General features: G+C 37.9%; 1 protein-coding gene across 1 annotated transcript in view; it reads left to right on the plus strand.

The window, feature by feature from the left end:
• The first annotated feature begins 998 nt into the window (after window positions 1–998).
• GRID2 (glutamate ionotropic receptor delta type subunit 2) overlaps window positions 999–14,532 on the plus strand; it is a 282,427-nt gene continuing 268,893 nt past the window's right edge. Inside the window, exon 1 of the mRNA XM_018907012.3 lies at window positions 999–1,332. Within this exon, the coding sequence (XP_018762557.1) occupies window positions 999–1,332 (334 nt within the window). The remainder of the gene's footprint in view (window positions 1,333–14,532) is intronic.

A 14,532-nucleotide genomic window follows, 5' to 3' on the forward strand; every position in this document is an offset into this window, starting at 1 on the left:
TTACTCATTTACATGTGTAAATGCAGGTTAACTGCTTGTGTAACTTTGCCAGTAAAAAATTGACTATTTCAAAATTTAGCCTTGGTTGTGTTCTGATGAATTATGCTACAAGTCCATGCTATTTCTTCATTCAGCTCTCCAACCTTTTAGAAACACAGCATAACCACTTGATTCTGATTCACACGCTAATCCTTCAAAATAGCAGACCTAACGATTATAAATGTCTTTGATATTTAGTGACTGCATCAACATTGTTCATGATAAACACCAGTTTATTAGCGTGGATGTCACTGGCGTTGTACTTAAGGCTGTCTACTTTAACTAATAGGAACATTAATTAATTTTAATGTATTATATTTTGCAGTCAACTTCATGTTTTTATTAAAGAGGTGAGGAAAGTAAATGTATAGAAACTGTTCGCTGAATTTTGAAAACATTTTGTTATTTATAAGACTAGCTTGGGGGCAGGGGGAAGGTTGTTTGTCTTCTAAAGAAAAAGAAAAGTTTATGTGAGATATTTACACCATATATACATATACTTCTTACATCCCAGAAGAAACTTTTTTTTACCTTGGACAAGTTAATGCACATAATGCTGTTCAGTTGTCTTCAAAAGCTGACAGCAAGCCTGAGCTGCTATTTCAAGTTTTCCCTGTATAATGCAAAGATTCTATTATTCATGCAGCTGTTGTGCTAGACTTTGAAGAGGGCTTATCTCCTTGGGCGGTCATGTTAATTCCGTAGCCAAAATCAGTTTTTACTGGTTTTGAGAAGATCCAGTGATGGGTCGCATTTCTAAAGGAAAATTCATTTCTGGGTAGCGTGGATAGGACAGTCTTGCAGATTAGACCACAAGACTCCTCAAAGTAAATAGACTAGCTTTGTGATTTAGATGAATTTTACATCTGGATTGCTCAATATGAAAAATGTACCCATATTTTCCTTGACTGGACCTGCTGCGTTTCATCTCCCAGTGTATTTCGCCAGCAAAACCGGCCATGTGCACCGAACCACTCTCACTCCCAACATCTCTGTGTTTTCTTACAGCCTGTGACCTGATGAACCAAGGCATCCTGGCCCTGGTCAGCTCCATTGGCTGCACATCAGCAGGATCCCTGCAGTCTCTGGCCGATGCCATGCACATCCCTCACCTCTTCATCCAGCGCTCCACGGCAGGAACGCCGAGGAGCGGCTGCGGGCTCACCAGGAGCAACCGCAACGATGACTACACGCTCTCCGTGCGGCCCCCCGTCTACCTAAATGATGTCATCTTGAGAGTGGTCACAGAATATGCCTGGCAGAAATTCATCATTTTTTACGATAATGACTATGGTAAGTATTTATTTATCAGGGTAGTTTTTGTCAAATTCATAATCCTGTTGAAAATTGTCATGTTATGGCTTTATAGTCTTCCGATAGATTGTTTTCCTTGCGAACATTTATGGTTCTGGCACCATTTTACATCACCTCAGAGAAATCTTTTTCTAAAATCCATCAACACTTACGTTTATTTGATAATGTCTTTGTTAGAGTTAGCTGATAAATTAAGAACTTATATGTTTTTCTATTCTACCCGAGTTTATGAAGCATAAAACTTTTTAGCAAGCTCTCTTGTTTTTTTGGACAGTAGAAACAGAAAATGACAATTCAAGATGCAACATGTAAGCTTTGCATTCTGTAAATTTGTTTATTGTGTGGTGAATCTCTTCTGTTTGTTTGCATATACTTTCTGGCCAGAACCTGAAGGGACGGTGAATGTAGGTCAGAGGTTTGGTAAGAGCAAGGTGCTAGTCATAAATATAAAACATGTAGAAAGAAGTTCTCAAGAGTCAAGAAGTTGAGGAGGAGGAGGGCTTGGACAAGACAACATTCCCTCTGTTTTGAGTTCGTTCAGTGTTCCTGAAAGGTGCTGAATTGGTGGTTTTTGTGTGATAGAGTAAGTGTGACACAGATGGCAGCGTCACAAGACTGCACCATCCAACTTGGTGAATCAGCCAGTTTTGGCCCAAATATTTTTTACAGCTGAACTGAACAGGAGAACTGGAAAGATTTCTCCAGTAGGCTGCATTATCTAACAAATGTAACAGTCTTTATTTCTGTGAAAAATTGCTTTGCAACCCAACCTGTTTTCTTCAGATGTATACAATATTCATAAGTAATCATGACTGGCTTGGATGAGCATTTTAAAACTTATGTTCAAAGTTTAATCTTTAAGTTATAGAAAAATGCTCACTTCAGCCATTTGCTGTGCATAATATCTGGTTCATTCAGGTCAGGTGGTATTGATTTTTGTTCCCTGCCTACATATTAAATTCTTAAATTAGAAGACTAGAAAGTGATGAATAGGAGAATTCTTCTCTATAACAAAGCAGCACCTAAAAGCACCAGCCATAGGATAAGGAACACACACACAAAAGCCCCTAAAACTAAAAATAAACAAAAAATCCTTAAAATCTCACAGCAGAGTATTTTTGGTCAGAAATTATGAGTTTATGTATTTAACTGCCAGGCACCTATGAAGACAACTCTGAACTTTTAAGGGGTATCTTTTCTTTTTTGCATGTATTTTTGAGTTTAAAAGACTCAAGCAAATGTTATAATTAATATCTTTGAATAATTATATTTGAAAATACTGGGCTTATATTAGTCAAGTTTCATTAATTTAATTTATAAATACAGTTCAGACACCATGCTATTTTGTCCTTGATATCTGGGTAAGAACTTCATAATGGTGTGACTTATATAACACAGATGCCTGCCTGCCTCCCTGCCTGCAAGGAATTAGTTTCAGAGCAATAGCTCATTCAGTGACACATCATCCTCAGATGTGACCTGTGGCCAATATTTAGTCTCTGTACCAGCCTCTCTGGCATTCTGAATTCAGTAGTCAACAAGTAATGCCTTACTAGCCAAGACAAGCTGGTAATCTGACTCTGATTAGTGATCACTATCCCAAACATCAGGACAAGATGTGAAAAACCACCAACATTCTGCATTTAGTATATTCTGAACAGTCTGTTCCCTTACCAATTTGTGTGACTTGGGCATTTTGGAGGGGGGTAGGTGTTTTTTTTTTGGGGGGATGAGGGGTGCGTGTACATAGTTTGGAATTATTACCATAGGTAAAATAATTTTAAATGTAAGCTGATTTTTGAATTAGCCTGTGACTCAGAGTAGAGCTATCAGCTGTGCAATGGTATGTTTCTTTAGACTGCATCAAGCTCAATCCTTGATTTCAACAGCCTTCAGCAAGCTATTTCTGTATTCTTTTGCTTCCTACTGTTACTTTATAAAATGTTATAAAGATTTTATAAAGATACTGATTTCATTGATGGTTTCCCCCTCCATTTTTAATAACAAACAGAGCAGAACTTTGACATCACCATATCTGACATTGGGGCTCTCATTCTTTCCTTTGATCACTGTCTCTCCATTTCTTTTTCTTGCTCATACTGGAATGCCCCCTCTTTGCTACCCTGTTTTGAAACCATTAGGTTTCACCATTAGGTTTCAAAAGCAGTGTGTTTTGCCTGTTCATAGTCCTTTTACCCAGTTTTTGATCTATGACAGCAGTTTTTCACAGACACATGATGACATTTTTTGATTAGTAGCCTCTAGAGAGTAAACTTGCCAGATTGTTATAAATATTAACAAATTATATCACTTTTCCCCCTTTTCCTGCTATTTTATTGATAAACTGAAAATATTTGTCATATGTGAGCAGTCTGCGTTTTCTCTTCCTGGATTCTCTATTGATGGAAGAAGAACTAGCACAGAGAGAGGAACAAAGAAATTAATGGCGTGAAAAGAGGAACTGGAATCACTTTTTAGTGGATTACAGAGTGGATAAGTCTGAATTCAGTATTTACCATGCTTTGAGCAGCAGGTTGGACAGTATGATGTCCTGGAATTTCATCCAACTCTAATGATTCTGTGATGTTTGAGAATACCATTCTTTAGATGGGTCTCTGGATGTGAAATATAACTATTCAAGCATCAGTTGGAATTTTTAAAAAGAGAGTTGGCCCAAGAACTCCAGAAGGCCGTGAGGAAGGAAGCATGGCCATTAGCTTCTCTGCCTGTTTTACAAAGAAGACAAGACTGGGCATGCAGATATGGGGGGGGAGGTCCAGGAATAATCCATCCCTTTGGTCAGCATCAGTGCAGCTAAGGGTGGTTGCAATTTCCTCTGGAATATCCCAATCCCATACCTCAGCTTCCCTGAGAAGTTCTGCTGCAATGAGACCTATTTATTTTCTCAGCTCATACAGACCTAAAATGAAAATCTTGCTAGAAGCTTTGCTGAGTGTAACTGCTTGCAGCAGTTACTATTAGACATTTTAACAGAACATTTAGTATAAAACATTAAAGTAGGGGGGAGTTCAATACCTGCATTAGAATTGATTTCATATTAGGAAGAGATTATTGATATGCTGTGCACAGCATATTGCAAAACTGACATCTGTGCAAGCAGCAATTTCTTGCCCTGGTGATGTTTTTTCATGTGCAGCAATCATTCCTTCTCAAAGTTTGTATCATAACATGAAGTGGTATCTCCATAACAGTAAATGACACTTGACAAATAATGGAAATACAGATTCTGGTGTTCATCTGTTTTTTTTTCTCGTCGTTGCCATATTTTTCTAAGTTAGAAAATATGAAAGCACTAATAGACTGACTGATTCCAGCAACCATCAGAATTTCACAACTTTCCAATAAATTATTTTGTTTAGTCATTTAATTCAATTATTTAAACAAAATACTTTAGTTTATTACTGAAATTGTTTCCAGCAATAATTTCACTCTCTGGAAGAAAATGGGCCTTTCATACTTAAAATAAATATTCCTACAGTAAAATTAGGATCTAATCCAAAGTCCATACTACACTAAACCAGTTGCCTTGCACATTTAATAGAAGCTGCAAACCTTTATGTGTCAATTTATCAAAATCAAAGGTTTTAAATCCTATCAATACAATTGCTTTTGAATTTTATCTTGCAGTCTATCATAGATTGTTTTTCATTATCAGGAAATTTTCTATAATGGAAATGTTTTTATGCAGATTTTAGAATAGTTTCCCCGATGTTAATCCTACTTTAAAATCTGAAATTCTTATTTTGAATGGAAGTAGATGAGTATATTAATTTTTACTGTTTTAACACTACTGTACTAACATCAAAATCTTAGAAACTTCAATCTATTTAAAGGTTCTTTACTGATAAGGAAAGTTAAGTCTTAGGAAGAAGCAATTCTTTCATTTAGTCATAACTAACTGGATGTTGTAAAAGTGAGGTAGAAATGCATTTCTGAAATAATTGACATCTAAGTTTTCAAATTATGTTTCTTTTCCAAGAAATTTGAAGATAGGCTATTTTAGGATAAAACAAGTGACACCTTGATAATTTTAAAAATCCTTATTTTCCTACTGTTGACTTTGTTATGCTAAGTAAAGACTCCAGAAAAACCATAGTCTTTTTTAAGTGGTAGAGCCTCCCCAGTAGCAAATGCAAGGCCAACATACAGTAGGAATTAATGAGTGGGGATGTGAGAAAAAAGAACATCTTAAAGTGAAAAGGCTTAGGTGATACTGCTGTATTTCATTTACTATAATTGTACCTTTAAATTCAGATGAACTCTTGAAAATCAGAGCAAGTTGTCTTTTCCCCAATCCTTGCACTCTGTGACCATGATCTAGAGCAAATCCCAGTGCTTTCAGTCCCCTTGTAAGTCAGTGTGTTTTGTTCCTTCTGGTAAGACAAGTTATGGCCTGTCCAGGACATGAAATCTGATTTTGTTTAGGAAAATTTAATACATGGTTATTAAAAGCATTCAAGAACAATTCTGCACTTCTTCACAGGCTGTTAAAGAGAGTCTTCTTGTGGAGATAAAGAGTAGGCGGCATGAAAGGCAGCAGAATTTTGCAGTAGACTGATGCCTTTCTCAAACTGCTATTAAAATTACTATCCACACAGAATGTATAAGCCAAATCATTTAAGCAGCCAAATCAGCTCCTACTCTCTTCATTCTTGACTGCTCAGCTCAACATGTAGGATCACTGAGCAGAGGGTGTTTGTACATCTCCTCCTCACAAGCAGATGTAGAGACTGGGATGCTCCTCCTCTAGTCTGAATTCCTCCTTAGGAGCATCAGCACCCTTTCAGTGAAGGCATTTTGAGGTTGGACACTGTAAATGTTTAACTTATGCCTTTGGAAATTGCCAGGTTTGGATTTATAAAAAGAACCACTGCCATCTGTAAACATTTTGAGCAAGTTTGCCAAGTTAATAATCTTTACGGTTTCAAGTTCAAAGCGAGCAAAATGCAGTTTGAAACAGCAAATCCTACCTGATCCACAGACTGGCCCATGACAGTGGCCAGTCACAACATGGAAAGACAGACACATTTCATGGAATGAAATAGTCATTTGAGACCACAGTGTGTGAGCCCTGGCCATATGGGCAGAGTGATTGAGCTGCAATCCCAGCACACTGTTGGGTTTTATCTCTGTGGTGTATCAACAAGGGACAAGCTTTTGCAATTCGTGTTTTACTCTCGGGCAGTTTGCAGCTCACTGTATTTTCCAGGAAAAAAATGTAGATACTTCTCTGTAGTAGTAAATTCTTTATGAAGAAACCAGTCAATCACTGCAAGAACATAGTTGTGAATCTCGTGCAATTTACAGTGTAGGTATCTCTGCATTTCTGAGATGAAAGACAGAAAGTCGAGCTGTTTGGAAACATTTATTTTTAATGTTTTGTTGCTGCTAAAGTGGATAGAAAGATTCTGCAATCTTCCTCTTGAAAGGCTGAGGGAATAAGACCTTTTCTGGAGAATTAATTTTATCTTCATTCCAATTCTTTTATTGTGGTGATATTAACATTTTAAAACCCTTCTGTATTTTAAAAGAAAAATATTTAAAGAAAAGTATTCTTTTGTTTTCTTTTAATATAAAATAAAAACCTCACTTCTCTTTCCTGTTTTTTGGCCTAACCTTGTGTATTTCATCCCAGTATGCTTTTGATATGCAGCCATCACTGGAGAGCTATGAAATATTTACTGATTCCACTACTAAGATATCTTTCCTTACAGTTTTTTGACCTTCCAACTAATACTGCAAATATTTGGCAATGGATATTTGCCGTTCCCTTAGGCAATCATTTAATTTTAACTTTTGTAAAGAAGATGAAAAAAAAAGCGTTAAGGCTATGACGGGGATTTGCTCTGTATGGCTGAAGGAGGCATTCCCATAGGAAACAGGGGTTGAAGAAGTAATTGTCAAGACTTGGGTGGAGCAGAAGGGAGGAGGTTAGCAGTAAGAAAGACTTTAGTGGGCATCTGTCTTGAAAAACTTCCTCATGGATCTCCCTTCTTGCTCCTTTATCATATACAGGGGTTTCAGATTATTTCTGCACAAGGAAAAGATGAAGGCAGTGTTGTTAGGTACCTGGCCATTAGAAGGTGTGTCAAGCTCAGTCTGAGAGAGGATTTTGGAGAAAGAGATAAAATAAAATAGAATCTGAAGGAGAGAGCAGTGACATTTGCATTACTGAGGAGTTCAGCCTAAGTAAACAAGTCTGTGGAACTGTGAAGGTAAAAGAGCATTATCCCCATCCCTACCCTAGAAAGGCAGTGGTTTTCAAATAAATTGAGTGTAATTCTATAGAACTGGAGTGCTCATCTTGAAAGATCCCAGAAAAACAGGGATTATACCCAGAATCTGAAAGGCTGAGCTGCTTGCAGAAAGCCTTCCTCCTGCATTTTAACAGGGCTGATATTCTGAGGTGATGCCCATCTCTGTGTACGGGCCCCAAATTCTCAGCACTTCCTTTAAAACTAGTTTAAAATAAGTGATCCTGTGGATCACTTTCCTGCACATATGTTTTCCAGAAATAGATGTGATGACCACTGACATAGATGTGCTTGAAACCATAACATTTTCTAATACTTTTAAGTTTTAATGCAAGTTTAATAAAGACTCATAAAAGAATCATGCTCTCTTTAATCGATTGCAAATGCTTATAATTACCCTGAGGCTGTTTTCAGCTGCTTGATGACTATAATATTCTCAAGTCTGTCTCCAGACAGTCTTAAAACTGTTTATTACTCATCTGGCTCTTTGCCAGCTTCCCATACTCATTTACTTCACTGTGCCTCAATAAACATGTAATTAATTCAAGCTTATTACTGAACCTTTTTTTTTTTTCCATTAGTATTTATTACGTCATTCAGATAAGGAAAGGAGCATTAATTTTCATCTGTGTAACTTGAGTGTGTCAGGTGAGAACTTTTGTCACAACTTGCATTTGCTGATTGACTTTACCGCTGCAAATTGAGTCAATCATCGGGGCGACCCTAAAATGATTCCACTTCTGAATTATTCTGTAAAGTTGCCCTAGTGGAAAAGTGGGCATGCTTCTGCTTTTCAGCCACAGAACGCTTGGAGGAACATATTGCAGGAGCTGGAAGGGAATATGTCAGAAGGTAAGGGAGTGTTTGTCACTCCCTCATGTTGCAGGCCTTAGGGAGGGGATGGGTTCAAAGGTTTTGACTGACAGTCCCATCCTGTGTTAGCAAGCTGGGGCCAGAATAAAACTCTGGGTGTTCTCCCAATACCTGTGCAGTGGGAAAACTCTGTAAATGAGGTGTTATTTTGAGGTTTTGCAGAGGTACAAAATTGCATTTGTAGATCCAGCCTGCATCAAAAGAATAGTGATTTATTTAAAGAATAATTTAATACCTGAAGCTTGTACTGATATCTGCCACTGTGTGCTAAGTATTTTTCAACTCTCAAGACCTTCTTTCTCCTCAGAAGTATTAAAATTAAGTTTGTAAGTTTATGATTTGGCAGCTAAATAAATGAACAGTAATCAAATTAGGAAACTTTTGAGAGAAGTAATTTGTGCACATTGAATTGAAGAAATTATATCACCCTTGGGAAAAAAACCCATGAATTTGGCACAATAACATCGTAAATGTCAATTAATATCATAAACTGAAAAGAAAACTTGTCTCTGAGAGTTTTAACCAATCAAGAAAAACAGGAAGCTGAGAGACAGGAAAGATGTAGAAAGCTTTTATAGCAGTATTCCTAAATCTTAATTTATCAGCTTTACTTTCATAGGTTATGTTCTTCACAGCACCAGTACACTGGTAAAATATTCCTCTTTCTCTACTGTAAACTTTTAATCAACTGGCAATGTTCTTTGGGAAGAGATTGATGCAGAGTCAGGGAACAGTTTGTCTTAAGGAAGCTGATAACACACCTGGATTCATGGAATGGCTTGGCCTGGAAGGGGCCTTAAGAACCATTTGGTTCCAATGCCCTGCCATGGGCAGGGACACCTCCACTAAACCAGGTTTCTCACAGCCTCATCCAACCTGACCTTGAACACCTCCAGGGATGGGACATCCACAGCTGTGGGCAACCTGTGGCAGTGCCTTACCACCTTCCCAGTTGTGAATTTCTTCTAAGATCTAATCCAAATTATCCCTCTTTCCTTTTGAACTCCTTACACCTTCTCCAATCACTGTAGTTCCTGGGGCAGAGTCCCTTTCTGTAGCCCCCCCTCAGGTACTGGAAGGTTGTTATAGATCTTCACACAAACTTCTCTTCTGCAGGTTGAGCCCCAGCTCTCTCAGCCTGTCAAATGTTCACCAATTATTCCGTGCAAGGACATTCTCTTTGCTGTTCCTTACTCCATCTCCCTGGAAGGGGATGCACAGTTCCTCATGCTTATGAGAACCAACAGACAGTAGCAGTGACTTACAGGGAGAGCTGGTGAATTGTACAGACAGACTTATATAAAAAAAATACATATATATATATAGTTGCTATTTAATAAAAACTTTTATCTACACAGAAATATAAAGTTCTGTCGAACAGGATTTGCACATAATTTTGTAACTTTGGCATGATTTGAAGGCACTAGGCAGGGAAAATTAATTTCTTTGCAAGAGGTTATTTCACTCAAAGGCAACCCATAGAAGCCTTTTGGAAATCTCTAATGCAAACTGTAATCAAAAGGGAATTGAATGAAGAAATAGAAAGCAGGTTATATAGTCAAAAGTACATGGATAGAATAAATTGCCATGTCAGCCTTCACGAGTGATCACAATCTGACTTCCTTTCTATTTTTTAAGTTACAGTAACAGCAGATACTCTGAAGGATTAGTTCTAGCTTCATTCTTATTTATGTTTTTTGTTCTTTGCTTTTTTCCTCTTTCTTTCCAGTCAAAAAAAGGGAAAAAGAAACTCAAAGGAAGCATCTTGTGTCAACCTTCAGTAAGGTTCAGAACTGAAGTCATGCAGGATTTGAAAAGTGCAACTGTTCTTATCTTTCCCCCAACACAGATTCAGCTGCTCAAGACTATCTACATTGATTTTGCTTATTTAAAGGATAATTTCTGATAACTCATAATGTGACACAAAAGTAACTAATGTAAATGACATTTGAATGAACCTTTAAAATAGGGATTATAGAGACGTTTCACTTGTCCTAAAATAGTTCATATCAAACAGCAAAAATTGAAATCCCCTGCTTGTATTTTAATTTGAAATGGAAATATCTTCGAAAAAAGAAAAAAGTATACAAGCATTTTTTTCATTTTTCTCAGTTCAGTGATACTAAAAAATTTGAGACAATATTTTGTCTTCGTTTTTATGTGTAAACTTTAAGAAAATTGCAAATAAGGGGGGAAAAGACCCCAATCATTTGTGCCATTCACAAACATTCAGTTTCTCCCAAGCTATATGTCCACTTCTTAAGTTGCAGAAATTCTGATAATATAAATGAGATTTTATATGTAATTAAGCATTTGGGCTTGAATTTATTTCTTATGAGTTTGAGTTATTGCTATGTTCTCTGTTAGAGAATATATCTGTTAGAGAATGTTCGCCGTTAGAAAATATATCTGTTAGAGAATATTCTCTGTTGGACAATATATCTGTTGGAGAAGTTAGATCATCCAGCTGAAATTGCTCAGGTAACTGGTCCTTCTTAGTTCCAAAGTGATAATATGAAAGAGCTTGGATGATTTTTTTTAATAAATAATTTTAATTTGGAGGTACAACAAATTGCATGTAAGATTATTAATGAGAGGGAATCCCATTGCTGTGAAAGTAAAATGAAGGACTGTTACTCAATCCTCCTATTCAACTGTTGTTTTCCTCTTTCTGGATCTTAACCATGGTAATAGAGATCAGCATGTGCACAGGAATGCACACACTGCACAAGTCTTTACACTTATCAGAGTCCAGCTGAAGCTGCACACCTCCCTAGAGTACAGTGCATTACCACAGTTAATAGTTGCTGTCATGTGAGCCAGTGTTGTGGAAGAAGGAAATCACTGTGGTAGATTGTAAAGCTATTCTTGATAAGAATTTGAACAGTGTTATTTGTTATAGAGCAGCTTTTCTCATCATCTGTACAAATAAAATGGTCTTTTGTGCAAATCAGCCAGTGAATATTTATGACAGGCACATTCACCTTTACCACCACAGCTGAATCAGTTGGTATTTATCAGCCAGATACTCTGAGGAGAATGTTCTCACATCTGAAATGCCATCAGAGGGAGGATGAGCTAATGACTGTAAGCCAGGCTTGAGATAACCAAAGTGCACAGTGACTGCCTTGTGATTTAGGTGGAAGACAATGATACAGGTGGATGGATTAATTTATTACCATTAGTGAATAGTGCCATCTTTCTCATCTCCTTATAATAGTGTGAACTGAAAAAAAAAAAAAGTATGAACTTCACATCTACTTGTAGATGTTTCATTTTAATAAGGGTGTAAGAGGTACTTAGCTTATGAGTTATTTAATATTTGCCATTCCTTTTATTCAAGTTATAAAATCTTCACTGCATATGCATCCTGGTATTCCTGTATGAGATGCCTGAAAACCAGCATGTTTTGTTCTAGGATGCCTTGATTATTAGGCTTTCTCCAAAATGGATTAGGGGACTTGCTCCCTCTGTATAAAACAGAGATGGCAAAGGAAGGTTTTGGGAGGCCAGAGAGAACAAAAAAGTGAGATGAGATCTGGTCCCATGATGAAACAAAGCCTTGTGCAAGAATCGTAGAATGTTCTGAGTTAGAAGGGACCCACAGGCTCATTAAAGTCCCACTCCTGGCCCTGCTCCGAACAGCCCCCCAAGTTACACCACAGGCCTGAGCTTTTCCAGTAAATGGTTCTTTATAGTTTATGTTAGGTGAGGTTTGAGTGCCCCTGCCAGGCTGCTCATGTAAGAAGATTTAGACCCATAGTCTGTGAAGAGCGCTTTTCCTGAGCATGTTCTGTGTTTAAGATACTCACATGTTCATTGTGCTTTCTCCAGTATCATAAAGGATGTTCAGTGAGAAGAAGGAATGTGAGTTTATGCTTCATTTCCTAAATTCTTTCTTAGGTCAGAATACATGGTAGCTGACACAACAATGACAAGTTTGGTGAAGCTGTCCCCTGAATTCAGATCTCAGCTGGAGCAGTCTTACACTGAGTACCTGCAATTGAACATATCAGCCAGGTCTGCAGCACTTCAGAGGCTCTGGGCCTTGAGCTCTCCTCTCTGCAGGGCACTCTGCATGTGCACCTCAGCTGTGCCTGCAGCCAGGCTGGTGTGCCCAGTGCCAGACCAGCTGTGCACCTCCAGTGCAACCTCTAAGACCTTCCTGTAGACCTCTGCCTTGTGATATGGTTATACATGCCCAGGAAGGACATTTCCAGCAGAGGCCTTGATAAATTTTGCTTGCTTTGTGTATAAGCTTTTCCAAGTCAACATCACAGCCTCTTAAATTGAGAACAGTTTTGGTTATAAGGAGAATCTTTGAGAATGCTTCTTTTAAATTACCAGCCTGGTTTAACCCTATAGGTGATGCTGACTACAGAGGGGTACTCTGTTCTTGTGCACATGTGTGTAGACTGGAAGTGATGGCAGTTCAGTAAAAAACAGGAAATGCAATACTAAATAATAGTGGCATTGAACTGGGAGAGGAGGTAGCAACTTTGGCTTTAGCATTGATCTGTCTCTACATGCTAACCTTGGCTTTGATCACCAAGGAGGATAATTAATACTGGTGATAATGGGGAAACTTGTGAGCTTCTGGCGATGACTGTGACTCATCTGAATTAAATAGAAAGTAGAAGTGTTACTTCTGTCTTGGCAACAGGTTGGTTGGCTAGCAAATTCAGGGCAAGAAGCACCTGTGTTCCAGACATGAACAGTCTTGTGTCTCCTCAGTAAAGCCATCTGTGCCACATGTTGCTTGCCAGATTTTTCTGCAGAAGGAGTTTATCTATTAGAAGGATGATTCCACAGTTCGGTGTGGATATGTGCCACTTGCAGACAATCCACGCAGGAAAGATAATGCTGCCCATTCAGTGGCAGCATCTGTTCTTTGGCACAGCCTTTGAATATGATCACTGCTAGTGACTCACTGCTGAAATATTGGAAGTGCCATCATGATTTAAATAGCATTTAAATTGCAGGTTGTTTTTATGTGCTTTCTGCTGTATTACAGCAGCAGGTGAGCACCACCATTACCTCCATTCTGCTAAGGGTAAGCTGAGGTATAACCAGAGTCTGTATTTATTTCCTGCCCATGTCTCTGTATTGTACCAATGCCAAAGACAGAAGTAATAAAGAAGAAGTAGGAATCCTGGTTTGGTACATTTTCCATTGGAATGGTGATGTTTTCCCAATAGCATATCACACAGATGAAATAGGGTTGGCACAGTCGCCTAATAAATGTAGAGAATTGTGGTGTTGTGAGGTCCCCAGGACAAGGTGAGAGATGAGAATTTGACTCCATGTTCTCAGAAGGCTGATTTATTGTTTTATGATATTGTATTATACTGAAAGAAATTATATACTAAAACTATACTAAAGAAAGAGAAAGGATCCATCAGAAGGCTAAACAAGAATGATAATGAAAGCTCGTGACTCAGAGTCTGACACAGCTGGCTGTGATTGGTCATTAGGTTAAAACAATTAACATAGAACCAATCAAAGATGCACCTGCTGGTAAACGATCACCAGACCACATTCCCAAGCAATCAGATAGTTATTGTATACATTCAATAATGCCTCTCAGCTTCCCAGGAGAAAATCCTGCTCAAAGAGAATTTTTTAGAAAATATCATGGTGACAGAGAACAATACTGGATCTCTTTTGTCCCATCATTTAGTGAAGAATCAATATAATTGTTTCATTGTTTATATGCAGGTCTTCATGGCAAAGAAAGCCATTTGATCCTATAATCTGACTTCTGGGTCAATGCAGAATATGCAGAATATCAGTCAATAACTGCAGTGTGTTTTTAAACTCAGATCAAGTGAAAATATGTTCTTGTTTTGAAAAAGCACCAATGAAACTTTGTTTGGAGGTTCCTGCTCACCTCTTCTGGTGCCAGAAAATATATGGATTTATGAGACAGATTTTGAGTCTTTACAAAGGAATTCATAGCCTAAGTAAATTTTCTTCCTGGTAATTTGACAGCATATTTAGATCCCATCTACATGTGCTCCTCATGCTTCAG

The sequence above is a fragment of the Serinus canaria genome, chromosome 4 (genome assembly GCF_022539315.1).
Source record: "Serinus canaria isolate serCan28SL12 chromosome 4, serCan2020, whole genome shotgun sequence".
Classification (NCBI taxonomy): Eukaryota; Metazoa; Chordata; class Aves; order Passeriformes; family Fringillidae; genus Serinus; species Serinus canaria.